This window comes from Grammomys surdaster, unplaced genomic scaffold (genome assembly GCF_004785775.1).
Source record: "Grammomys surdaster isolate TR1022 unplaced genomic scaffold, NIH_TR_1.0 344, whole genome shotgun sequence".
NCBI classification, from domain to species: Eukaryota; Metazoa; Chordata; class Mammalia; order Rodentia; family Muridae; genus Grammomys; species Grammomys surdaster.
The window spans coordinates 1,637,318-1,664,207 of NW_021604763.1; the positions used below are offsets into that span (position 1 = coordinate 1,637,318).

Consider the following 26,890-nt stretch of genomic DNA (forward strand, 5'->3'; position numbering starts at 1 on the left):
AGAGTCTATGGCCACCCTGGGTGAGTTCTAGGCCAGCTTGACTTACATGAGTCCTTGTCTCAAAAAAAAAAAAAAATAGAACTTCAAGACATTTGGTTAGGATTCAAACTTGATTTGCCTCTGACCTGGCCTGAAACTATTTTTGCTACAAAGGTGAGAGAGAAAATTTGCGAAATTGAGCTTGAGGTTATTATTGATTATATTAATTTTTACCTGAGAGTAGTGTTTATTTTTAGAGGACATTAGAAGGAATGCTTAAAGAGTTGAAACACATGGATAAGTAATTTAATTCTGAACGTTGTAAGCAGAAAGCCTTGGGTAAAAATATCTTTCACAAAGCTTAAGGTGAGCATGTTTCTAATCTTTGACTTACAAGAGAGACAATAATCCAGCAGACTACCGTTGAATGCATCTGTTTAACTGAGATTACAGAACCATCTCTTCTTAAGACAGTATCTGGATAATCCCAGCCATTTGTCCCATTGTTGGACTTGAGTTGGAAGAGGAAGGAAAATACAAGAGAAGATATTGAAAGTCTCTGAGAGACATGCTGGAGAAAAGAAATTTCTGTAAAGGGTTTGAGGATGAATAACATGGAGTCGAGTGCATTTGAGAATTAAGGCAAATAGGAAAGCTAAGATGTTCCAGGTTAGTGCTAGGGAAAGTAAAGTGTTCATAGTTTGTTTGATTGGCTTCCTGTGTAGTAGGCAAATGAATCGGCTAGATATTAGGGCTCAGGTCCCTGGAACATAACTCATAACTCCGTGGCCACACTAACTCCTGATGGAAGATGACTATAGAGAAGACAGACCAAGCATCACATCAAGTACTACATTCAAAGGCTGGGAAGACCTCAAGATACAATTTAGGCAGACCCTGCTACTGACCCTTCCTAGCCTTTAAGTCAGGAGAAAGTGTACGCATAAACAGAGCTGAATGGAGATGGAACAGTTGTCTGGAGAGACTTTTTCCACTGCAGGTATTTAAGCAGGCTGGACATAGAGGAAAAGCTACTCAGGGTAGAGAGGTAAACTAGATAGCTGCCAGCGCCCTTCTCATTTCTACAATTTCCAGAATCAGAGCGACCCTAAGAAGACATCAGACATTCAAAGTGACTCCTAGCCCAGACATTCTTGGTGAACACAGACGGGAGTTGTGTGTTCTGTTGTGTTTAAGACAAGGCTTCACTTTGTAGGCCTGGCTGGCCTGGAACTCTTCTGTATAGACCAAGTTGGCCTCAAATCCACAGAGATCTTCCTACCTCTGACTCCCAAGCACAAGGATTAAAGAGTTATATTGCCATGTCCAGCTGAAAGGCAATTCTGAAATGGTTTTTTAAAAAAAGGAAAAAAATGAGATTTAGTTTAATTTAGGCATGCCAAATTTGATATCCTTGTGGATGTTTGGAGCCTGGGAGCCTCACACGGGAGTGACTGAGGCTCCCATTAGAGATGTGCTGCTTTTTTCTGTGAAGTACCATGTGAGACTGAGTCCCCCAGTGTAGGAAGCTGGGTTAAGTTAGTCACAGGAGTGCCTCGCTTCACAGCTACCACATTTGTATCTAATGAAGTAGGGCAGCTAAGGATAATGTGCCTTTGGGTTGCTATTAGCTGAGAGACACACAGATCCCAGAGCTGATTTTCAGCATCAGCCAGATAATGTGCTTGTATTCTTTGTAGCAATTGTCTTAATGAATTTATCAGCAGGAGACATCATGTAATGTGTATTTTTCAGGGAGATTTTCCTTGGACTGTTATTTTAAATAAATCTACCTATTGTTTGTGTTCATTCTTTCTTTAAAGAAACATTTATTATTTGTATGTGTGTACATGTGTATAAGGATCAAAGAGCAACTCTCAGGAACTGGTCCTTCTACGATGGGTTCCAGACACCAGGCTCACACAGCACAGTCCTTTTCCCACTGAACCATCTTGTCCAGCCTGTATCCACTCCTTACTCAGTTGTTTTAAAACAAAACAAAACAAAACTTCTTCCCTGGCCTTTCCTTCTCATAGGAGAATGGAAGGGGAGAATGGGAGAAGGGGTGTGAAGGGAACTGGGAGGAGAGGAAAGAGGGGAGCTGCAATTGAGATGTAAAGTGAATAAATAAGGAAAAAAACATAAAACAAAAAATCCTTGACTAAAACAACAATCACAACAACAACAACTCTTCCCTATTTAGAAGACTTAAATATGGCTCCAATGACTACAGCAAAGAAAATGTTTAAAAAGTAATTATAGCACAAAGAACATTAGTTTACTTTGGAGAATAAAATCAACAAACTATTATGGGAGTTGTGGGGTAAAGAATTTTGTCTGTGGGATCATGGAAACTTCATTGACAAGTCCTCAGACTTCCCACTGGCCTTTGTGAGATAGCTTCGGAGGAATCTAAGATGGAGGAAGTGACATTATGACAGTGGCGTAGATGATGATGAAAGTGTGGGCCACATAGAGACCAGTTTGTATACAGGTAAATAGGAGAAGAGAAAGACGAAAGAGGAGTTTGGGTACAAATTGAAGCGTCTTGAATGTGAAGCTGTTGACAGCCGGGCCTCACTGCTACTAAGGCGGTGAGTGGAGGAGGTGCCACATTAGCTGGTGTCACTCAGCACTCAGCCCTTCCCACTGTCTGAGAATGCATCCTTGCTTCCTTGCTTGTGTTACTTACTTTTTGACTGCTTGTTCTACTACTGTGTCCTCTATAGCTTACTTTCATTTGGGAGCACAGGAACGCAGACCTTTGCTGTATTTGACACCAGAGGAAACTGGAGACTTCCCTGCACTGTCTGGTGCTGTGACATGGTCAGCTTAGATTCTACACTAAAGCATCAAATGATGCTGAGAAAGAATGCCAAGCCGTCACCACCATGACTACTTCCTTCTGTAGAACACCCCTGGAGGGATGGTGAGATGGCTAAGTGGGTAAAGTCACTTGCTAGGAAGTCTGAAAGCATGAGTTTGATACCTGGAGCCCACATGATGGCAGAAAGGCACCATCCCCTGCAGATTGTCCTGTGACTTCCATATGTTGCTATGGCACATATGGATACATATGTACATGCAATAAATGTTAAACTTTTTTTTTCAAGAACACTCCTGGATTGGCCCTCTCCAGAGGCAGTGGAGGTCCCTGGCCCCCACTATAACAATATTCTCACCCAGAAGGAAATACCCATACCAGTCATTGACCCTATTTTTTAAAAAAGATTTTTAAAGTTTAGAGTGTTAGGCAGAAGGTTAACTCGGAGATTGACTGACTGACTAATAGCCACCCCGCCAAACAGGACATAAACAATAGGTGTAGTGGTGTGCTAGCTCATGGCCCTTACACAGGATATATAGGTGGTATTGGTAGATGCTAGCTAGGTCCAGTCAGCACAACTTAAAGACTTCTCCAGGGAAGTGTGCAGAGTGCTGTTGTCCTTTCTCCTAGTAAATACTAAAACCCCTGTGCATATTTGTGTACCTTATACAGCTACTTAGAACAGACGGGATTCTGGATAAATAAGGCTTCTCCTTTCCTGGAAGTTCGTGGAGTTACAAAATAGTGAAGCAGGGAAACAGATATGTTTGAGATCAAGGAAGGTAAACTAGACATTATGGTGTGTGCTTGTAATCCCAAGGCATGAGAGCCTAAAGTAGGACTATTATAAGTTCAAAGCCAGCTGGAGCTACATACCAAGTTCCAGGTCAGCCAGGGCTATGTAGAAAAACCATTATTGGCCCTTTATCTTCTTTTCTGAGAACTATCTGTTTATTTCATTAGCCACTTATTAATTGGCAGTTTTGTGTCTTTGGTGCTTAAGTTTTGCAATTCTTTATATATTTGAGCTATCAACTCCTCAGGCAAAAATTTCTCCCATTCTGTCAGCCATCTGTCCTCTCTGCTGTTAATTTCCCCTGCTGTACAGAAGCTTGCTAATTTTTTGTAGTCTTCTTTGTTGGTACTTGGGACTATTTCCTGTGCTATTAAGTCCTGGTCAGAGGTTCTTGCTTATACCTATAACTTCAGATGTAATCTCTGTGCTCTTTTATAGCTGATACATATCCAGCTGGGCTTTATGAAGAGTGAGAGGTGTGGGTCTCGGTCCATTATTCTGCAAATAGATAGGTGGCTTTGCCAGCAGCATTTGTTGAATGAGCTCTTTTTTCCCATGCCTTTGTCAAAAAATAGGTAGCTACTGCTGTGTATGTATAATTTCTGGGCCCTCTATCCTACAGCATTGATTTAACTGCATGTTTTTGTGCCGGTACAAGATGATTCTATCACTATCATTCAGTAGTTTAATTTTTTTAAGATTTATTTATTCAGTATATATGAGTACACTGTAGCTGTCTGCAGACACACCAGAAGAGGGCATCAGATCCCATTACAGATGGTTGTGAGCCACCATGTGATTGCTGGGAATTGAACTCAGGACCTCTGGAAGAGCAGTCAGTGCTCTTAACCGCTGAGCCAACTCTCCAGCCCCTTGGTAGTTTAATTTGAGGTCAGTTGTTATGATACCTCCAGGAGTGTGTTCTCTGCTTAGGATTTACTTAGCTATGCATAACCCTTTGTGTTTCCATGTCTGATTGCTCATTTGTTTTTCTTTTAGACAGGTTCTCACTATGTAGCCCCTATCTAGTCTGGACTTGCTAGTAGACACAGATGGCCTCAAATTCACAGAGAGCTATGTGCCTCTACTTCATGAGTGCTGAAATTAAAGGAATAATGGGCCACCATCCCAGCCTTACATAAAAATTTTTGTCATTAGGAAAATGCAAATTAAACCATTTTTAAATTCTATTTTACCCCATACAATAATAATAGTCTTAAATATTTTTAACTGAAAATAAAACCACCATATAACTCAGGTACACCACACGCCTAAAGGACTCTAAATCCTACCACAAAGATACCTGCAAATCTGTGTTTATTACTACACTGTTCATGGGCCTGGAACCCGTCTAGGTGTCCATCAAAGGAAGAATGGACAATGAGAACAGCGTAGATGCACCAGGAAGTCTCCTCCACTGTAAAGAAAAGGTTGGAGTCAAAGCTGCCTGTAAAACAGTTTCCTAGGGCAAGACACACCTGGAAAAACAGCTGTCTTATACACTGTGGAGTAACTTAGAGCAGAGCGTCCTGAGCTCAACGTTTTGATTTAGGCTTTGGTTTGAGGCAGGGGCTCACCACAACGCTGCCCTAAATTTGTTGTGCCCTGATTTAAAGTTCTGAATGCTGGGGTTACAGGCATGCACTTCGGGTGTATGTAACAATTTTCTTAGTTGTTAAAAACAGTTCATTCTCTTTACTTTTCAGTGAACTACAATTAGCTTTATTAGTTGACCGTGAACTTCATCGTACTGAATCCAGGGGCCTCCTTATCTGTTCTCTCTTCTCCTAGGCCACTCAGCTGGGATGAATGTCCTAGAGCTTGTGCCTGTTCTCTCTTCCTGGCTGACCTCGTGTCTTCCAAAGTTCTAAATGTACTTATATTAATATCAGATGCAGAAAATGAGGCCCAAAGCCAGGAGAAAAATCAGTCCCAAGAAACAAACTTAGAGAAATAAAGAGAAAATAAGAGAAAAAAAGAAGAGAAAGAAAGAGAGAAGAAAGACCTGCCAGTTGAACAGTGAATAATCTTCCTTCAGTGCTTCACAGTTATACCCAGTTGTAAAATGTTATGCTCCTCAATGTCATAGCAAATCAAGGTGTACAGGGAACTCTTAGGCCACCTGCCCCCCCCCCATTTCTCTCCCTACGCTTGTTCATCTTATTTCATACTTGCACCCAAACCACTGAGAAAGCCAGACAACATTAAGAGCTATCCTCTAATCAACCAGTTCTTGTCTTTATTTCATAGCCTAAGGTTTCTCTGCTACCATTTCTTACTTAGACTCGTGCAGAAACTTTCCAGTATTACTACTTTCTCTTTTGGTCCCATTTCCCCTCCCTAAGTTCTTAGTATATAGAATGAATAAAATAGAATGAACCCAGATAGTGTACTCAGATCAGCTTGCTTTTTTTTTTTAAGACACAGTCTCACTTATATAGCTCTGGCTATCCTGGAACTCATTGTGTAGATCTAGCTGGCTTTGAACTCACAGAGATCCTCCTTCCTCTGCTTCCTAGGGATTAAAGGTGTGCACCGCTATACCCAGCAGCATTTAATTCTCTCATTGTCTTAATTAGGGTTTTTACTGCTCTGAACAGACACCATGACCAAGGCAACTCTTATAAAGGACAACATTTTATTGGGCCTGGTTTACAGGGTCAGAGGTTCAGTCCATTATCATCAAGGCAGGAACATGGCAGCATCCAGGCAGGTATGGTCCAGAAAGAGCTGAGCATTCTACATCTTCATCTGAAGGCTGCAAGCAGAATACTGACTTCCAGGCAGTTAGAATGAGGGTCTTAAAACCCACACCTACAGTGACACACCTACTCCAACAAGGCCACACCTCCTAATAGTGCCACTCCCTGAGCAGAGCATATACAAACCATTGCACTCATCCTGTTTTATCTGTCTTGAACTCTTGTGGTGGCTTCTCATTATAATCCCATAGTGAAGTCAGACTTGTAGCTGATCTTCTACAGTGCCCAGTGTGACCTGATCCTTACTTCTTAAGTCTGCTCTTTACTTACTTCTTAAATCTGACTCCTGTTCTCAGTGCTCTTGAGTTGCTGGCCCTTTGTCTGTACAAACACATCAAGTTATATTTTGTCTTGGAGTTTCTAGCAGTTGCTGCTGTTTTTCAGTTTGCCATGGTCTTCTGGATCTCAGAGCTGTGCCCATTGTCCCATCATTCAGGTCTCATTTAAAGAACACTGATTCTTACCACAGCCGATTGTTCTCTTGGCCACAGTTCCATTATACATGTTCATAAATCACGTCTTAGTGTGGGGGCGTAACTTCACGCAAACATCAGCTGCACTGTTGGCAGAAGTTTGTCAGAGCCCCTGTATACTGGTAGCTCGTATAGAGCCTGGCCTGTTCATTTGTTGAATAAGTAAATTCCACCTCCTCTTATACTGCCGTCCTTCATGTAGGGAGCTCACTGTGCTATAGATTATTACAGTAGTATTGGTTTTGCTGTTGTTGCTGTTCTTGTTTTTCAGTACTAGGAATTCGATCTAGAGATTTTATGTGCTAGGAAACCCCTTACAACTGTGTTGCCTCTCCAGCCTTTTTTAAATTATTATTTTGAGTCAGAGTCTCACTAAGCTGCTCAGCCTCGCCTTGATCCCGCTCACTGGACAGTCTAGGTCATCCTAAAGCTAATTGTCTTGCCTCAGTCTCCCCAAGGAGCTGGGTTACAGGCGCGCACTGCCATGCTAAGCTTGCAGTGACCTCTTAACTTGCTTCCCTGTCCTCAGAAATTTTCCTGATCTTCAATACATCATTATGAAACCCTAATTTTCTTGAATTTTAATGTTCTTGGATATTAATAGTTGTCTGTTAAAAGATCTTCAATGACTTCCCACAGTATCATACAGTGGGCTCTTATAAGTGGGTTCTTCAACAATTCAAGGACCTATTTGAGATGGAAAAAGTGAACATGGTTCTAGCCCTTTCCATTCTAGTCTTTGTATGATCCAAGGATGAATTGAGAAAGAAGGCAAAACAAAAGCAGGAATGAGTATTTTCTTCTAAAGAAACCTATCTTCCCTCCCACCCTATCTCCCTCCCTCCCTCCCTCCCTCTCCCTCCCTCTCCTTCCTTCCTTCCCTGCCTCCCTTCCTCCCTTCCTTCCTTCCTTCCTTCCTGAAGCTGAGTATCAGACCCAGGGCCTCATTCACACTAGGCAAGTGCTTTCCCACAGTATCCTTGAAAAAGAGATTTCTGTAAGAGATTATTGGATCTTTGAGGGGAAATGGGGGACGTAAAGGAAAAAAAGGTCATGCTTGAAAGATTTTTCTCCCCAAGTTATCCAGCTGTGAGAAGCTGGGGCTGTAACTCAGGTCAGGTGGAACATTTGCCTGGGATGTACAAGACCCTCTGAAGGTTCCCAGCACTATAGAACAAACTTTGAAGTTTTAACCATTTTTTTTTCCTTTGACTATGAAACACAGAGCAACAAACAAAACGAAACTATAGACATAAACTGACTGACATGGACAGAGCTGTGGCAAAGGACAAACAATAGAGCTGGAGGAATACCAGAGAGGGAAGAGAACCAGATGTCCCACCAAAGGGACCCAGAATCAGGTTTTCTTCATGGGAACCAGAGGAGAAACAGGACGTCTCCTGACTTCCTCTTGATCCTAGGAGATTTTGCTGCATCCTGCCCTCCTCCTTTAGGACTCTAAAAGTCTAGACTGAACCAGAAACAAAACCAAAGCAAGAAAAAGAACTTCACAGGTACAAGAAACTTAAACTTGTCTCCTCACAGAGGAAGCAGGCTTGGTGATTTGTTTTATGTTAACTCGACACAAGTTAGAATCACCAGAAAGGAATTCTCAATTGAGAACATGCCTACACAAAATCTGGCTGTAGGCAAGCCTGTAGGGCGTTTTCTTAATTAGTGATTGTGGGTGGTGCCACTCTGAGGCTGGTGGTCCTGGAGACTATCTTGTCAGCCCCTAAAATAAGAAAGCAGCCTGAGCAAGTCCGTAAGCAGTACTCTTGTGGGCTCTACTTTAGCTCCTGCCTCTAGGTTCCTGCCCTGCTTGAATTCCTATCCTCACTGCTTTCCTGTTACATGGAACAGTGAGCGAAATAAACCTTTTCTCCCCAAGTTGTGTTTGGTCATGGTGTTTTGTCACAGCAATGGCAACGATACTACACTGTTGACTTTTAAAGTTCCTAAGTTTAGGAAGTCTTTGCTATTAGAAGTTGTGCGTGTCATGTGGGGTGAGTAGCTAACAAAGATACAGAGCGCTGGCAGATCTCTGGCTCTGGTATTTTTCCTTTTTGTTACCTTTTTGTTTATATATGTTTATGCTACGTGAAATAAGTAAACATTTTTTGCTTTAGCTGAGATTCTGTGGAGAGACTCAGAATGGGAAACGATTTCTAGGGTCTGACTTGGGCTTGATAGTAGGTGAAGCGTAATAGCTAAACCAGAGGGCCAAAGGAGACTTTATGGTTTTAAACATTGACTTTAAGAAAATATAGCTCTTATTTTGGTCAATCAGTGATATGCACATCTGCTTCTGTGAGAGCTCTTTAGATTCTTAAAAGCACTTGAGCCTGCCAGGAGTTTGCGCATTTGCAGTCTCCTCTGCTCATGCCTTCATGATGAGGAGCCTCCTCCCCCATGAGACAGATTTGCTCACTGAGAGCTTATCACGGCATCCGTGGCTACACTCTGTGATACTCTGTCTGGCAGTGAGAGTCACTGGTAGTGCTAGTACACAAATAGCTCATTGCTATACCCTATCGTGTTTACATTGTATCTAACATTCAGACTGAGACAAATACAAGCTTTGAGACCTGTCCATAAAGCCTTTCTCCCAGTTTTTTACTTAGTAAATTTTTCACTTGTGTGTGTATAAATAGGAGGGGTAGAGGACTACTGGCAGCAGTTACAGTTGAAGTTGATCTGTAGTATGGTCCAGTCAGAAGACAATAGGCTAATGGTTTATCAGTGTCCTCTTCCCGTCCCTAAGTTTCAGGTCATCTTCATTCCTATTTTATGAATTCAGACCAGGGTCTGGGCAGCCAGGGCCTGTGAGTCCAGGGTAGACAGGCCATTTATTTCTTCCTCTGGATTCTGACATCTAAATGAGAGAGCCTGGCTCCTGCAATGGCTTCTGTAGTCTTCTGTTATTCCTTCACTTCAGTATCTTTTTTAATAACTCTAATGTTTCTCAAAACAGTTTTTATGTGACAACTGCCCCTACCTATATTCATTAACTAAGGGGAAATTGTTCACAGTAGAGTCTTAGCTAGTTATCTCGGTCCACATCATTAGCAGCAAGGTATCTAGAGCATGTTGAGCCTTAGATTATGTATTAGAAAGGGCACATCAGGTAAATCAGAGACACATTCAACAAAACGGGCCGGCAAGATGACCGAATGGGTAAAGACTTTTGCTGATAAGCTTGACCGCCTGAGTTCAAGTGGATCCCTGACATTCACTTCTTGGAAAGAGAAAACAACTATATGTTGTTCCCTGGCCTCCACACATATACCATGGTGTATACATGCGCACATGCACACACACACATACACACATGTTCCCTGGCCTCCACACGTACACCATGATGTATACATGTGCACACACAGACACACAAACACACACACAGACACACACACACACACACACACACACGTTCCCTGGCCTCCACATGTACACCATGATGTATACATGCACACATGCACACACATACACACAAATAAATGTAAAACTTTAAAAAAAAACTGTGTAGTGATTTTCAAAAGTGTCAAAGTTCAAGGCAAGAAAAGAGTGACAGTCACAAGTAAGAGAGGACCTAATGGCCAAACACCATGTGAGATTCCAGACCAGCCCTGGAACCAAACACATAGGAGGAAGGGCAAAACATAAATCCAGTGTAAACTCCAGTTAACAGTGACATCCCAAGGTGCACTTTTTTCTTTGTTGAGTGTTCTGTGGTTACATAAGGTTCTAACAGAAGGCTAAGGGACATAAAGAACATATGGAAATGGTTACATAAGGTTCTAACAGAAGGCTAAGGCACATAAAGAACGTATGGAAATTCTCTGTACTGTTTTTGCAACTCTTCCATAGTTATCTCAAGTAAGCCATTTTTTTAAAAAACACAGTGACAGGATTGGCAAGATGGCTCAGCAGATAAAGATGCTTGCCACCAAGCCTGACAGCCTGGGCTTGAACCATGGAGCCCACATGGTAGGAGGACAGAACTAAGATACATGCTAGCCTCTGACCTTCACAGAACGCACAATGGCATGCACACACATGCACATTCATACGCTCATATGTGTACACACACACACACTAAAAATTTAAAACCCACAGCAACTGATTAGGCAACTGATTAGGCAGGCATGATTTATTTTAAAGCTATGTAGAGCTTATTCCACTTGAGCGTTTTTCATTTTTGTTAGTAGATACTGAGTCGATGTAAAGTGTTGACAAATATGTATGTTGTACAGAGTAATAACACAGGCATAAGAGGAGCTTGAAGTTTTCTGTGTCCATTCTATCTCCACCTCTTTCTGTACTTTGGTCCTGAATTGCCTATTTTTTATTTCCATACTTTTCCTTATGGGTTTTTCTTTTCTTCTTCTTCTTTTTTTTTTTTTTGTTTTTGACCTTTTCTGTGTTTTTTTTTAAATTTTTTCTCAAATCATAATTAATTCACACAGGGGTATAAACACAGAAAAGCAGGACGTGGGGAAGGGAATGACACCGGAGTGTGGGTGCTCAGGAGGAATACAGATATCTTCAGAACCGGGTATCGGCTGGGTGAAGGTTCAGGGGACAGATCACCATGACTCTGCCTATGACTTGCTTGTCCCCATCTAAGCTGGTATTATCTGCCAAGGCTACCTATTTACAAGGTCCATGACCACTCAGGCTTATAGATTTCCACAAAAGCTGCCTGTTTACATTAGCTTATAGCCATCTGTTTCAATGTTCTTCCACTGAGACCCAAGACTTGGTGTTAGTATACATGTATGACAGGCCCACTGCTGATTTTAGGCCTATGGCTGATTTTAGGCCTTCAGTGTGTAAGCAGGACTGCCCCTGACATCTCCCCCCTTCTCTAAGTATCGAAGGGCTGTGGCAATTCTAAACTTGCGAAGGCGGGGATAGAAGCCTGACCTCCAGTATTTGAAGGGGACCTTGTAATGGCTCCAGTCCCCCTGTCGTTGTCCAGTGAGGCATGAGGGCCATACCCGTCCCGATGTCTTTTTCCTGGAGAGGGGATACGTTTGACATCAACCCCTATGGAGTCAGGCTTGTCCCTCAGGGAACCCAGAGAGATATTTTTATCTTTTATTAATATTCCCTTGCAGTGCTTAGCCTCGTAGCCTAAGCAAGAATTCAGATAGCCTGTCAGAGGGGGTTCTGGGTGGCCCCTCTCTGCTTGGTTTAGGGGCAGAAGTCTCCCCTTTTAGGTTGGGTGGAGATGGGTTTTGGAAACACCCTGTATAAAGTAACAACCTCATCTTGAGTCTCGTGGTCCTCCATAGCTAACTTATGATAATGTATCTGAGTAGGTTTTGCTACCAAATTATTTATCTGTTGTATCACAGAGTTAGTCCGCCTATTTGAGGGCCAGGGACCAGCAGAAAAAAGCAAAAAGAACCCAAATAATGGTCCCAAGATGGAAGAAAATAGGGTTGACAACCTTGGAGAGGCTGCAAATCAATTCTTGTACCAGCATTCATCTGTCTCTTTCTCTCTCTGATTTTTCTTAGGCTTCACTACCTATTTCATGCTCTCTTTAACCCTCCTTGTCTTGTCTATGTAAAAGCAACCTTCTTCTTTGAGGGTTGTACACAGTCAAGAGCTGTACACAGTCTTTTCTATTGTACTAGAGTAAATCAAGTCCAATAAGGATCTTTGCGATTTTAGGAGGTCTCTTCAGATGGTGAAATGAGGGATTTCTTCAGATTAGTGATGTCAGTCTCTAGCTGTTTGATGTTCCTGTCAGTGGCCCTTCAAAGGTCTGAGTAGTATAAGTTCGGAGGCCAGCATCTGGATTAGAACTTCTAACCGCAGACATCACGGGTGATTCATTTTTACCTGGAAAGGAAAAAGAAGGGGATTCTCAGGGAGATTTCTCTTCCCTGGATGTAAATTGTTATTCATCATATTTATGGTTGGGCCTGGCTTTGTGAGGGTATCTAATTTTTTCATTAATCTTTTTGGTAGCTGGTTAGCTGTGCCTTCTGTGGTATCGGACAGGCATATCAGTCCTCGGCCCCATAAGGGAACTGGGTCTGGGGCATTCGCTTTAAGGGTAAGAGGGTCCTTCCCCATATCTGTGGCAAAGTTTTGTTGATCTTGGTGGTGCCAGAGGCAGTCAGCAGCAGATTTGTCATGAGCTTTCAGCTTTAGAGAGATAAAAGTGAACAAGGCATGATGGAGAGTATTTCAGGGGGACTCCTTCTGAGGGGGTACCGTTCCCCCTCTTTTTAAAGCCAATTTTTCAGAGTTCTTGTAAAATCAGGGCAGAAGTGCCAACAGTCGCTCCTTCCACACTCAGAGAGTCATGAAGACACTATTTAAGGATATATAAATCTATATTAATAATCCTTTGTCAAAGGACTGTTATAGCACCGCTGACAACTAATCAGACTATATAATATATCGATTGGTAATAGCTTCTTCTACTTTTTGTGAGATTACCTCTCTTTTGTCAATTAATTGTTGAGGAAAATTAGGATTTACCTCTCTCTTGAGAATATTGAACAGAGACTTAAATTCTTTTATGGAGAGCTTAAAATAGGATCTTAGCCAATTAGCAACTCCTAGAAACTTTTGAAATTAATTTAAAATAAGTAAACTCTCTCCCTCTCTCTTTTTTTTTTAGACCCTTTATCTGTGTGGTTTTTTTATTGGATATTATACGAATTTACCTTTCAATGTTATCTCCTCTCCCATTCTCCCCCAAAACCCCTTATCCCATACTCCCTCCTCCTATTTTTTGTGAGGGTGTGCTCCAAACATCCTCCCAGTCTCATCTCCCTGCTCTCGAATTCCCACACAGTAGGGGATCCAAACTTTCGGGGACCATGGCCCTCCACTTTCACTGAAGTCTAACAAGGTCACCCTCAATTCCCTATACAGGTGCATGAGTCTCTCCCTTTGTGCTCTCTGGCTGGCGGTTTAGACTTTGGGAGCTCTGGTTGAAACTTTTGATACTCCTTCTAGAAAGGACCAAAGCATCCACACTTTGGTCTTCCTTCTTCTATGTGAGTTTTATGTGGTCTATACATAGTTTCTTAGAAATTGTGAGCTTTTGGGCTAATATCCACTTATCAGTGAGTGCATACCATGTATGTTCTTTTGAGATTGGATCACTTCACTCAAGATGATATTTTCCAGCTCCATTTGCCTAAGAATTTCATGAACTCATTGTTTTTAATAGCTGAGTAGTACTCCATTGTATAAATATACCACATTTTCTGCATCCATTCTTCTGTTGAAGGGCATCTGGGTTCTTTCCAACTTCTGGCTATTATAAATAAGGCTGCTATGAACATGGTGGAGCATGTGTCCCTGTTGTATGTTGAAACTTCTTTTGGGTATATGCCCAGGAGTGGTATAGCTGGATCCTCAGGTAACACTATGTTCAATTTTCTGAGATACTGCCAGACTGCCTTCCATAGTGGTTATACCAGTTTACAATCCAACCAACAGTGGAGGAGTGTTCCTCTTTCACCACATCCTTGCCAACATGTGCTGTCACCTATGTTTTTGATCTTAGCCATTCTGACTGGTGTGAGGTGGAATCTCAATGTTGTTTTCATTTGCATTTCCCTGATGACTAGGGATGCTGAACACTTCTTTAGGTGCTTCTCAACCATTCAAGCTTCCTCAGTTGAGAATTCTTTGTTCAGCTCTATGCTCCATTTTTTAATAGGGTTCTTTGATTGTCTAGAATCTAATTTCTTCAGTTCTTTGTATACCTTGGATATTAGCCCTTTATCAGATGTAGGGTTGGTGAAGATCCTTTCCCAATCTGTTGGTTGCCACTTTGTCCTATTGACAGTGTCCTTTGCTTTACAAAAGCTTTGCAGCTTTATGAGGGAATTTGTCAATTCTTGGTTTTAGAGCACATGCCATTGGTGTTCTGTTTAGGAACTTTTTTCCTGTGCCTATGTGTTCCAGGCTTTTCCCCAGTTTCTCTTCTATTAGTTTCAGTGTAGCTGGTTTTAGGTGGAGGTCCTTAATCCACTTGGAATTGAGCTTTGTACAAGGAGATAAGTATGGATCAATTTTCATTTTTCTACATGCTGACCACCAGTTGGACCAGCACCATTTGTTGAAAATGCTATCTTTTTTTCCACTGGATGGTTTTAGCCCCTTTGTCAAAGATCAAGTGACCATAGGTATGGGGGTTCATTTCTGGATCTTCTATTCTATTCCATTGATCCTCCTGCCTGTCTCTGTTCCAATACCATGCAGTTTTTATCACTATTGCTTTGTAGTACAGCTTGAGGTCAGGGATGGTGATTCCTCCAGAAGTTCTTTTATTGCTGAGAGTAGTTTTCGCTATCCTGGGTTTTTTGTTATTCCAAAAGAATTTTAAGATTGCTCTTTCTATCTCTGTGAAGAATTGAGTGGGAATTTTGATGGGGATTGCATTAAATCTGTAGATGGCTTTTGGCATTTTTACTATATTAATTCTTCCAATCCATGAGCATGGGAGATCTTTCCATCTTCTGAGATCTGCTTCAATTTCTTTCTTCAGGGGCATGAAGTTCTTGCCCCTGAAGGCCTTTTACAGGTCTTTTACATGCTTGGTTAGGTTCACACCAAGGTATTTTATATTATCTGTGACTATTGTGAAGGGTGTCATTTCCATAATTTCTTTCTCGGCCAGTTTATCTTTTGAGTAGAGGAAGGCTACTGATTTGCTTGAGTTAATTTTATATCCAGACACTTTGCTAAATTTGTTTATCAGGTTTAGGAGTTCTCTGGTGGAAGTTTTGGGGTCACTTACTATCATATCATCTGCAAATAGTGAGATTTTGACTTCTTCCTTTCCAATTTGTATCCCTGTGACCTCTTTGTGTTGCCTAATTGCTCTGGCTAGGACTTCCAATACTATATTAAATAAGTAGAGGGAGAGTGGGCAGCCTTGTCTAGTCCCTGATCTTAGTGGGATTGCTTCAAGTTTCTCTCCATTTAGTTTGATGCTGGCTACTGGTTTGCTGTATATTGCTTTTACTATGTTTAGGTATGGACCTTGAATTCCTGACCTTTCCAAGACTTTTATCATGAAGGGGTGTTGAATTTTGTCAAATGCTTTCTCAGCATCTAGTGAGATGATCATGTGGTTTTTTTCTTTGAGTTTGTTTATATAATGGATTACATTGATGGATTTCCGAATATTGAACCAACCCTGCATTCCTGGGATAAAGCCAACTTGATCGTGATGGATAATTGTTTTGATGTGTTCTTGGATTCGGTTTGCTAGAATTTTATTGAGTAATTTTGCATCAATAATATGGGTTTATCTTAATATATTTGACATATACCTCTAATGATATATTTTTATATGATATTTAAATTGGGTAAGTAAAATAATAACTTTATATATTATTTTTCATTAATCATTTTATTCATTTACATTTCGAATGATATCCCCCTTCATGGTTACCATTTTACAAACCCCCATCCCATCCCCCCTCTTCCCTCTCCCCTTTGCATCTGTGAGGGTGCTCTTCTACCCACTAATCCACTCCTGCTCCACCACTCCAGCATCCCTCTGTGCTGGGGCATCAGTCTTCCACAGGACCACAAGCCTCCCCTCCCACTGATGTCAGATAGGGCCATCCTCTGCTATGTATGTATCTGGAGCCATGGGTCCCTCCATGTACACTCTTTGGTTGGTGGTTTAGTCTCTGGGAGCTCTGGGTTGTTCAGCTAGTTGATATTGTTCTTCCTATGGGGTGGCAATCCCCTTCAGCTCCTTCAGTCCTTCTCCTAGCTCTTCTCTGGGGTCCCCAGGCTCAGTCTGATGGTTGACTGTGAGTATCTGCATCTTTACTGGCCAGGTGCTGGTAGAACCTCTCAGGGAACATCCATACTCCTGCCAGCTCCTGTCAGCAAGCCTTTCTTGGCATCAGCAATAGTGTCTGGGTTTGGTATCTGCAGATGGGATGGTTCCCTAGGTGGGTTGGTCTCTGGATGGCCTTTCCTTCAATCTCTGTTCCATGTTTTGTTCCTGTCTTTCCTTTGGACAGGAACATTTCTGGGTTAAAAATTTTGAGATTGGTGGTGGCCCCATCATGCCTCTCTACTGGATATGGTCTCTACAGGTTGTATCTCCCCTTTGTTGGGTATTTCAGCTAAAGTCATCACCATTGGGTCGACTTTTATTTATTTTTATTTTTTGTACATTGGTGTTTTGGCTGCATTTATGTCTGTGTGAGGGTGTGAGGTTCCCTGGAACTGGTGTTAAGACATTTGGAGCTGCCATCTAGGTGCTGGGAATTGAACTCAGGTCCTCTGGAAGAACAACCAGTGCTCTTTAACCACTGAGCCACCTCTCTAATCCCAGCCTTATATAGTCTTCTGTAATTTATTTCTTCCTAATTGGATTCATGAGATTATCAGTTGATGTATATAACTGTGGCTTACTCATTTTAATGCTATATAACTTTCCACTGTATGATCAGACCATAAGTTACTTTTTTTCTGTTTGTTTGGGAGACAGGCTCTGGTGGTTTAAATAAGAACATCCCTGAGGCCATCCTGATCTACAGAGTGAGTTCCAGGACAGCCAGGACTATACAGAGAAACCCTGTCTCAAAATAAATAAATAAATAAATAAATAAATAAATAAATAAATAAGAACATCCCTCATCAGCTCAGATGTTGAGTACTTGGTTCGTGGCCTTGTTAGACAAGGGGTGTGTTGCCAGAGATGGCTCTTGAGAATTGGAAGATTTTGCCATTTGAGTTTGCTCTTGGCATCTGGGTGCAGGATTAAAGTCCTCAGCTTCCTGTTCCAGCTTCAATGCCTGCCGATGCCTGCCCATTGACATACTTCCCTGCTGTTGTGGTGATGGGCTCTTATCCCCCTGGAACTCAAACCCCAAATAAGTCTTTCCTTTTATGAACTGCCTTGGTCGTGGTGTTTATCACAGATGTAGAAGGGTAACTGATAAAGGGGCTCACTATGGCTCTGTAGACCAGCTAGCCTCAAACTCAGAGATATACCTGCCTCTGCCTTCTGTTAGAGAAAAGAATGTAGCACCACTCTTGGCTGTAAGTTATTTTGTTGTTGTTGTTGTTTTGCAAGACAGGGTTTCTCTGTGTATCCTTAGCTGTCCTGGAACTTGCTCTGTAGACTAGGCTGGCCTTGAATTCAGAGATCTGCTTGTGTCTGTTTCCCAAGCTCTGGGATTAAAGGCGTGTGCCACCACCTCCTGGCCATAAATTACTTTTTGATTCTACATTTTATGGTCATTTGATGGCTTCCAGTTTTGCTATTAGGAGCAGCTATTTCCAATATTATTGTATATAACATAAGAGTTTTGCTATATACCTGGAAGTGGACTTGCTGATTTACACGGTAAATGTTTCATCAGCTTTATTAAATAAGGCCAAATTATTTTTCCAGAGTGGTTGTCCAAATTTTTGTTGTTGTTTTGAATTTGGAAATTGACTCTAGAGCTTCACACATGACAGGGTGATGGTTAATATTGTCAACCTGACAGGATCTAGACTCATATCTGATTATCCCTGGGAGGGATTATCTAGGTTAGGGTAATGAGGCAGGAAAACCTACCTCAAATGTGAGTGGGCCACTCCTCAGGCACAGGTCCTGGGCTGGATAATAGGGGAAAGCAGGCTAACCACAAGCAGCACTCTGCTGGCTGACCACAGGCACAGTGCTAGCCACACGACTTCTCTGCCACAATGCACTGTCCTTGTACTGTGAGCCAAACACACTTTCTCCTTACATCATGCCCTCAGCCCTTTTTATTTTTTTTATTTTGAGACAGGGACCCATTAAGTTGCTCAAACTAACTTTGCGCTCACTGTGTAGCTCACTGTGAGCCGACTTTGAACTTCCAATCCTGTAGCCTTAGTTAGACTCCTAAGTAGCTGTAATTACAGGCCTACGCTATCAGGCCTAGCATGGTTGTTCAATTTTTAATACTACCAACAATACCTATGTTCCAATTTCACTTTCTCTCTAACACAGTATTTTAGACATATTTTTTCCTAACATGGTACATATAAATTAAAATTTTAGAATATTGCTATTTGGTGAATGGATATTTTGTGCGAAGCATTGTGTTTGACAGTGACTGTTCAGCTAGAGCCAGCTGCTCACCCAGTCTGAGCATGCGTCGTATTACACTGCAGCTAACTGGAAAGAAGAGTGAAGCCGTTACATTAGAGAAAAAATGAAAGAAGGTGAGGGGGAAAATGGGTTCTAGAGGAAAACAGGAAGAGATGGATAGTCTTACAGTTCTTCTTCCTCAGCCTCGTAATGGGGACCAGTAATGTATCGTGTTTTTAATTATCCCTAAGTATCTCTGACAAACTTATTCCTAAATTGCTTTCTCCTTTCTGCTTCTATCAAATTTATTTCTTCATTTTTAAAAATCATTCGCAAAAAAAAATTAGGCAGGAACTAGTTGATAGCATAGACATGAATTAGTAGCAGACTACAATAAAACCCACATTTCTAGTCCCTAGTCCATTCTCTGTTCTATCTCTTTCTGTTTTCCTCCAGGACCCATTTCTTCCTTCTCCCCCTTACATTCTTTCATTTTTCCTCTAACTTTATAGCTTCAGTCTTCTTTCCAGTTAGCTGCAGTGTAATACTACACACACTCAGGGTGGGCGAGCACCTGGCTCCAGCTAAACAGTCTTTTCTGAGGCCACACCAGACTACGTGCTAGCCCTCTCACAGTGTGTGCTGTCTGTGGGGCTTCTCCTTCTATGATTTCACAGGGCTAGAGAGCGTCCAGACTTCAGACCATCCCTTTATTTAGTTATATAACTTTAGCTATGTGTATATATGTGTCACACATATGTACGTGTGTGCGTGTGCGTGTGTGTACTCACACAGAGGCCAGAAAAAGGCATTGGATTCCCTGGAGCTGGAGTTATAGGCAGTTGTGAACCACCTGATGTGGGTGCTAGGAACCAGACCAGTCCTGTGCCAGGTCAGAAAAGCTTCTAACTGCTGAGCATCCAGCCCTCATACTTTTTAATATATTTACTTATTAATTTTGTCTCTGTGTGTATATGTGTACACACATGTATGGAAGTCAGGGGACAATGTTGCGGACCTGGTTCTTTCAGATCTTTCAAGCTTGACAGCAGGAACCTTTACCTGTTGAGTCATCTCACTGGCCCAGATCATCATAGTCTTTGTTCTCCATTTCAGGAAGGCTACCATGGAGGTGTGGTATCCTGAATAAGAATGAGAGAAGGCCCCCATAGGCTCATGTGCTTGAATGTTTGGTTCCCAATTGGTGGAACTGTTTGGCAAGGATTGGGAGGTGTGTTCTTATTGGAGGAGGTATGTCCCTTTGGGTTACATTGAGGTTTAAAAGGACTCATTCCATCCCTAGTGTCGGCTCACTGCCCTGCCTCTTGCTTACAGATTAAGATGTAGGCACTCAGCTACTTCTCCTGCACCATGCCTGCTGCCATGCTCTGTGACTGTCACGATGAATTCTAATACTTTGAAATCATGAGCCCCAAGTATATTCTTCTATAAATTACTTTGGTCATTATATCTTATCATGGGCCATGGACAATAGACAAATAGAAATGTAACCAATACAGGAGATGAAAACTCTCAGAGAATGGACTCAGTACATCAAGAGCCATGTCTCAGAATTGCTGATATTAAACAGATTCTACTTCATACCTAAGAGCTTTACTCTAGAGGATGGACTAAAGGATTTATACTCCATGCAAGTTTTATTTGACTTGCATATTTAATTTTCTTTTTAAAAACGTTGATACTTGGAGCTGGCAAGATGGACCAGTAGGTTAGGGCACTTGCTGCCAATCCTGACAACCTGCATTCCGTCCCTGGGACCTCATGGTAGAAAGAGAAAACTGACTCTTGTAAATTGTCCTCTGAACTCCACATACATGCCATGGCACATACACATGTACACATGTGCACACACATGTGATAATAAAAATTATGAAAACTAAAAATCTTGACACTTTTATAGGAAGCTTGCATTCACCAATTTGTCAAAACATTCACCATTTCATTTCATTTCATTTCACAACTAATTTTATATGTCTTTTCATACAAGTTTCCTAATCTTGACTCATCTACAAGTGGTAACTTGTGGGACCTCAAAGAAACTGGTTAGAATAAATACATTTTATCTTTGGGTTATAAGTAATGTGTCAGTTTTCTCATACCTGAGAGATACTGTCTGAAATAAATATTTTAAGGGAAAAGAGCTTGTTTTGGTTCAGTCATTGATTCATAGCTGCTTGGACAGAGCGTCATGGAAGCAGGAGCCCGTGCAGAGGAGCAATAAGAAGTAAAGAGCAAGAAAGGCCTGGGGTCTGGGTCACCCTTACACCCATTCCCAGTGGCCTTCTTCCTGCAAGGCCCCACTTCTGAAGTTTCCAGAGACTCTTAAAGCAGCGTCAAGCATTCAGCACATGAGCCATGGAGGACATTTTATATTCAAACCATGGTGGATAGAGAAGGAGCTAGTCAAAGAACATACAAGCATAAAAGGTAATAAACTACAATGTTCATAAAGTTAAAACAAACGTGATTTTCATCTGAAAGGACAGAGGACTGGCCAGCAAGATGACTTGGTGGCTAAAGGTGTTTGCCACCAAGCCTGACGACATTAACTTGAACTGCAAAACCCATATGGTAGAGAGAACCAATTCCTGCAAGTTGTTCTCTGACCTCACAATTGTGATGTATACACTAATTAAAGAATTAATGTAAAAGACAGATTTCAAAAGACATATTTACTACTGAGGAGGTTGAGGCAGGAAGACGAAAGTTCATGACCTATTTGGGCTACAGTGTGAGTTCAAGGTCAGCATGGGAAACTTAGCAAAAAAAAAAAAAAAGAAAAGAGAAAGAGAAGAAAAAAAGGTCTGATGATACAGCTCAGTGGTAATATTTGCCTAATATGTATGAGACCCTAGTTTCAATCCTTAGTATTGTTAAGAAGCAGAAGGTAGGAGGAGGAAGAGGAGGAGGAGGAGGAAAAGGAGGTGGTGGTGGTGGTAGTGGTGGAAGTAGTGGTAATTGTTTTACTTAACAATGAGAGAACCAGTAATATGTTAACAATCAGTTAAAATGACAATTTAGAAGTTAAATTTGTATAAACTAGTCAATAAAGAAATGTAAGAAGACAGAGGCAAGAGGAATGGAAATTCAAGGCCAGCCTGGGCTACATAACAGGACACTAGCTCAGACAAATAAAAAGAAATATGAAGATTTCTGAACTGAATATAAAATGAGTAATGAGCTAAAGTACAATACAGCACAGACTTTGGAGTTATCTTTTACCTCAGGATAAAATGCTTGTATCTTTACTAGATAGAAGTCTACAAAAAAAAAGTCTGCAGTTGACCTCTGCTCTGGAGACCAGTTGATTAGAAAACTAACCCAGGATGTAGGCCCAGAACTGCACTAAGATATCACCCAGTAGTTTCTGGTGACTTCTCCTGACAGATTGTTGTCATCTGTAGGCTTGCTTGCCAAGATGTCTATTTCCCAAGCTCTAAAACTATCTTTATAATGAAGATAAATGCAGTGAATTCTAAAAGCTAGTCATATGTGTGAGAGGTAGATTATTTTGGGTTTCAAAGATGGAGTTGCAAGTTTCTTAAGCACAAGCGAGGATGAGATAGGATCAGTGTGGAAGGCCTCACTGCAGCCTCTTCATCTCCTTACAGAGACGCCGTGGGATTGTAGCTGGGACTGCTCTGCAGTGCACAAGATGGAAGACGAAGACAGACAGAATGCAGAAGGCAGGTGAACCAGAAAAGCCTGTACATCCTTACCGCTGCCTCTGAAAAGTGTGCGTGCGCGTTCCTGTGTGTGTGTTCCTGTGTGTGCGTGCACGTTCCTGTGTGTGTTCCTGTGTGTGTGTGCGCGTTCCTGTGTGTGTGTTCCTGTGTGTGTGTGCGCGTTCCTGTGTGTGTGTTCCTGTGTGTGTGTGTGTGTTCCTGTGTGTGTTCCTGTGTATATTCATGTGTGTATTCATGTATGTGTTTGTGTTTGTATGTTTGTGTTTCATATGTATATTCACATGAGTGTGTTTGTGTGTGTGTTCCTGTGCATGTGTGTGTGTATATTTATGTGTATGTGTGTTCATGTAAATATTCATGTGTATGTATTTGTGTGTGTTGGTGTGTGCATTCACCTTTGTGCAAACACATGTATATATATGACAGATCAACCAACTTACCAATCAAAATAGCAGCCCACCAAGAAATGGTCAGGAAAAGAAATACATTTTGCAGAAGAAAATACTTCATGGTTCTAAGCACAAGGTCCCAGTTTTGCTATATGAGAATTCTAATTTCAGTAGTTTAAATTTTTTAATTTTTATACCTTTACAGTATTTAGAAACTCACCAGGAAAAGGGCTGTTTCTTTCCCTCTTCCCATCCTTTATAGCTGCATCTTGCTAGCTGAGGTATTTAATACTGTCTTTTTGTGGACAGTTGGGTCTGGCTGGTGCTAGGAAGGATTCCAGTATCACTTCATGAAGTCATGGGTAGATCAAAGCAGTAAAGGGTACAGCAGGGAGCACACCCAGCTGTCTTTCAGAGCGGAGCTGCCTCGCTTCTAAAAAGTAAACTTTTGATGTGAAGTTTTACAGAAGCAAACCAAAATGACCTGGCAGACTTAGGATTCCTTTTGAGAATTGGGTAAAGTGCAGAGGATGGAGTTAACTTGCTGATTAAAGGCCACACTGTATTTTCTCTCTAACCTAAATCCTGACTTGGTTACTTGCTCTGTCCTCTTGGACAAATCTGTTTCTCTGTGCTCAGTGGGAAAGCGCTCACTGAGGATGTGCAGGTCCTGGGTTAGTACCTAGCACCGAACCTAGAGCCACTGGGTCACAGCTTGTGTGAGTTTGTAACTGGCTTCTTTCACTTACTGTTCTCAGGATCACTCTATGCTGAGCATGTAGCATTTTTTATTGTGTTTCTGTGGTCAGGTGATACTCTATTGTAGAGACTCCCCATAGTGCATCTTTTTGTCAGTAAAAAGGCATTGTTATTGTTGTAGTTTTTGGCTATTACAAATAACTGTTATGTCACATATTTGTACCCAGATTTTTGTGTGGCTACCTAATTTCAGCTCTCATTGGTCTTCACAGGTCACAGTTGGTTTTGGTGAGGAGATACTTTACATCTTTTTTCATATAATTTTGTTTTGGAGTCTTCTACAGTGAAAACGTATTTCATATTGCTTTGAATAATTAAAAAGACAGTGTAATCACAAAGGGAAAATAAATGGAAAGGTCAGAAAATAAGGGATAGAAAGGGGGAAAGAATGCAATGTGGGAGGAGGAAGACATGATACCATGCCATTTGGACAAAGTTCCTCAGAGGGCTGAAGTCACTGGAGAGGGTAAGAGCATGTGCTATTCTTTAGAGGGCCTGGGTTCAATTCCTGGCCCCCACACATCCATCACCTTACAACTATCTGTAACCCCAGTTCCAAGGGATCTAGAACTCTGATCTCAGTGGGCACCAGGCATGCACATGGTACACAGACATGCATGCAGGCAGAACACTCATACACACAAAATAAACATTTTAAAAGAATTAAACAGCATTAGAACTAGAAAACAGTCCAGTAGAACATTTAAATAAACACACAAAAATAGGCATTTAGGTTACACAACCCTGTGAATACACTAAAGCCACTGAATTGTACATTTTAAATGGGTACACTGTGCTGTGAGTTACCCAGTCATCCGAAGTCGCTAGAGCTAGTTTCTGGAATTATTTTTTCTTTATCTATCTTCTTAGAAATAAGTCTGATTATTTTAAAGTAATTGTTTCTTTGAAACTTGATTCTGCTTTCCCTCACATTGCTGTTTCTTTTTCTTTGGAATTTAAAAAGATGTGAGTTATTTTGTCTTGGATTATTTTCCTAGGAAGTCATAAGAGGTCCACTTGATGAGGACAGGAAAGGTGGCCTTTCTCACAGCTGTGCTTAGGGAAAGGCTGAGGATTCGTTGAAAATGGGAAGAAAGAGGGGAAATCATTTCAGACAACTACAGTGGGATTAGGAATTTCTTGCCCTCAATAGTACAGGCTGAAAATAGTACCTAAGGTTAACGCACAACTTTTATTGTTAATTGTTGCTCATGTAGGTTGTGGAATATCGTTGTTTGGAATCTCTCCCTTCCTGCCTCCCCTAAGTCAGACAACCCTACACAGAAGGGATTGAGTCTCAGCCCTGTTGGCAGTGAAATGACTTAGTTGCTGTCATCTAGGCACTTGGTTTCTAAGGGGTCTGTGTTATAATGTTCCCAGCTCCTAGTTTCCCTGCCTGGGAAGATTTTATGGCTGGGCAGCCATGACAATGATGTCTAGCAAGACTGATTTATCTTTACCACACTGATGAGAAGTCACTGGTCCTACATTCCGAATGAGGTGGGGATGGTGAACAGCATCCCTCCTGTCTTCTGTCGGAATCGTTCTGGATGCTTTTGCCCACTTCTGCCCCAGAGGTGAAAAGGTCTTCACTGGGTCATATAAGGACGTGCGGGGTGGGGGAGGCACTTCTGTTTCCAGCAAGTCCTGAATCATGCTCGACAGACCGTCTGATTTGTTTGCTCATTTGTTCTCAAGACAGACTGTCATTATGTTGCCCAGGTTGACACCAATTCCTACCTTCCCACCTCAGCCTCCAAAGTGTGGGGATAACAGATGTGCCACCAGCTGGGTCCTCAACCAGCTTTCTATGGACTCTGGTTAATAAAATAGGATTTTTTTCTTTTATGACATTTTTTATTTTCTTTAGGGCCTTATCTTTTTGTTTTATTTTTATTCCTTATTAACAGTGCTGGGACTTGAACCTAGGCATGTGCTCTGCCGTACTCCAGCAGGACCTAGTCTTTTAGCAGCTCACCTTGTGTGTTCACTGAGCTCACAGGAAATCAGCAAAGCTCTTAGGATGTTGGGATAGAGGCACAGGAAGACTGTGAGAGCTCAAGACCCAGCCTTTGCCTGGCTGCTCTGTGGTGATGTGGGTCCTCCCATGGGCAGAGGGTCATCACCCTCCTCGTTTGCCTGGCTGCTCTGTGATGATGTGGTCCTCCCGTGGGCAGAGGGTCATCACCCTCCACTTTAGAGTCCACACAGAAATCTGACCTCAGTCTGACCAAACATGTTTGTAAGCATCTTTTCATTTGTATGTTTGCTCATTAAACACATCTTCATTAACTCTTGGGCCTTTGAACTGAGCTGAGCAGTGGTATACTGAGATTTAAAGAAAAGAAAAAAGGATTAGCCAAGCATGGTGGTTCATGACTATAGTGCCAGGCCAGTGATGATATGTTTTTGTAATTATTTAAACTTGGCCTCTGGTTAAGCCAACTATCTAAGCTGTGGCAGTTCTGCCTAGCTCAGCTGCCATGTTTCTCGGCCAGAGGCCATGTGCGCGCCACAGCAAGAAATGGCCAGAAAGAAGCACCAGCCCTGCCACCCACGAGACTCCAGCATGGGAGATGGCTCTGCCAATCTTCCACACTGTCTCCGCAAGGCTGGACATTGCCCAGACCATTCCGCCATCCACGTGGACCCAGTAGAAAGATGAGACTCTAATGCTTAAAGATTAATCAAAGGCTTATATATTTGGTAATGATCAGTAACAAGATATCCATACAATCAGAAATGTAACCCAATACCCAACCTAGATATACCAACTACCTTTGACTGCTACAGACACGTGAACATCCGCCTCCATCTCCTCTCTCTCTGTCTCTCTCTTTCTGTCTCTCTGTCTGTCTCTCTCTGTCTCTCTCTCTCTCTGTCTCTCTGTCTGTCTCTCTCTGTCTCTCTCTCTCTCTCCCCTAGCTCCTCCTCTTCCTTTTCCTCCTCTCCTCCTTACTCCTCCTCTTCCTCTCCTAACTCCTCCCACATTTAGCTCCTCCTGCAGTGCTACATTGGTGGGCTCGCCTGTTCCATGACAGTGATGCTTCAGCAGTGGGCTTGCCTGTGCCATGACAGTGATGCTTCAGCAGTGGGCTTGCCTGTGCCATGACAGTGATGCT

General features: G+C 41.9%; 1 protein-coding gene across 1 annotated transcript in view; it reads left to right on the top strand.

Annotated features, from left to right (window-relative positions):
- LOC114630801 (phospholipid-transporting ATPase FetA) overlaps positions 1-26,890 on the top strand; it is a 116,493-nt gene that overhangs the window by 4,042 nt on the left and 85,561 nt on the right. The window contains exon 3 of the mRNA XM_028779130.1: positions 22,546-22,620. Within this exon, the coding sequence (XP_028634963.1) occupies positions 22,546-22,620 (75 nt within the window). The remainder of the gene's footprint in view (positions 1-22,545; positions 22,621-26,890) is intronic.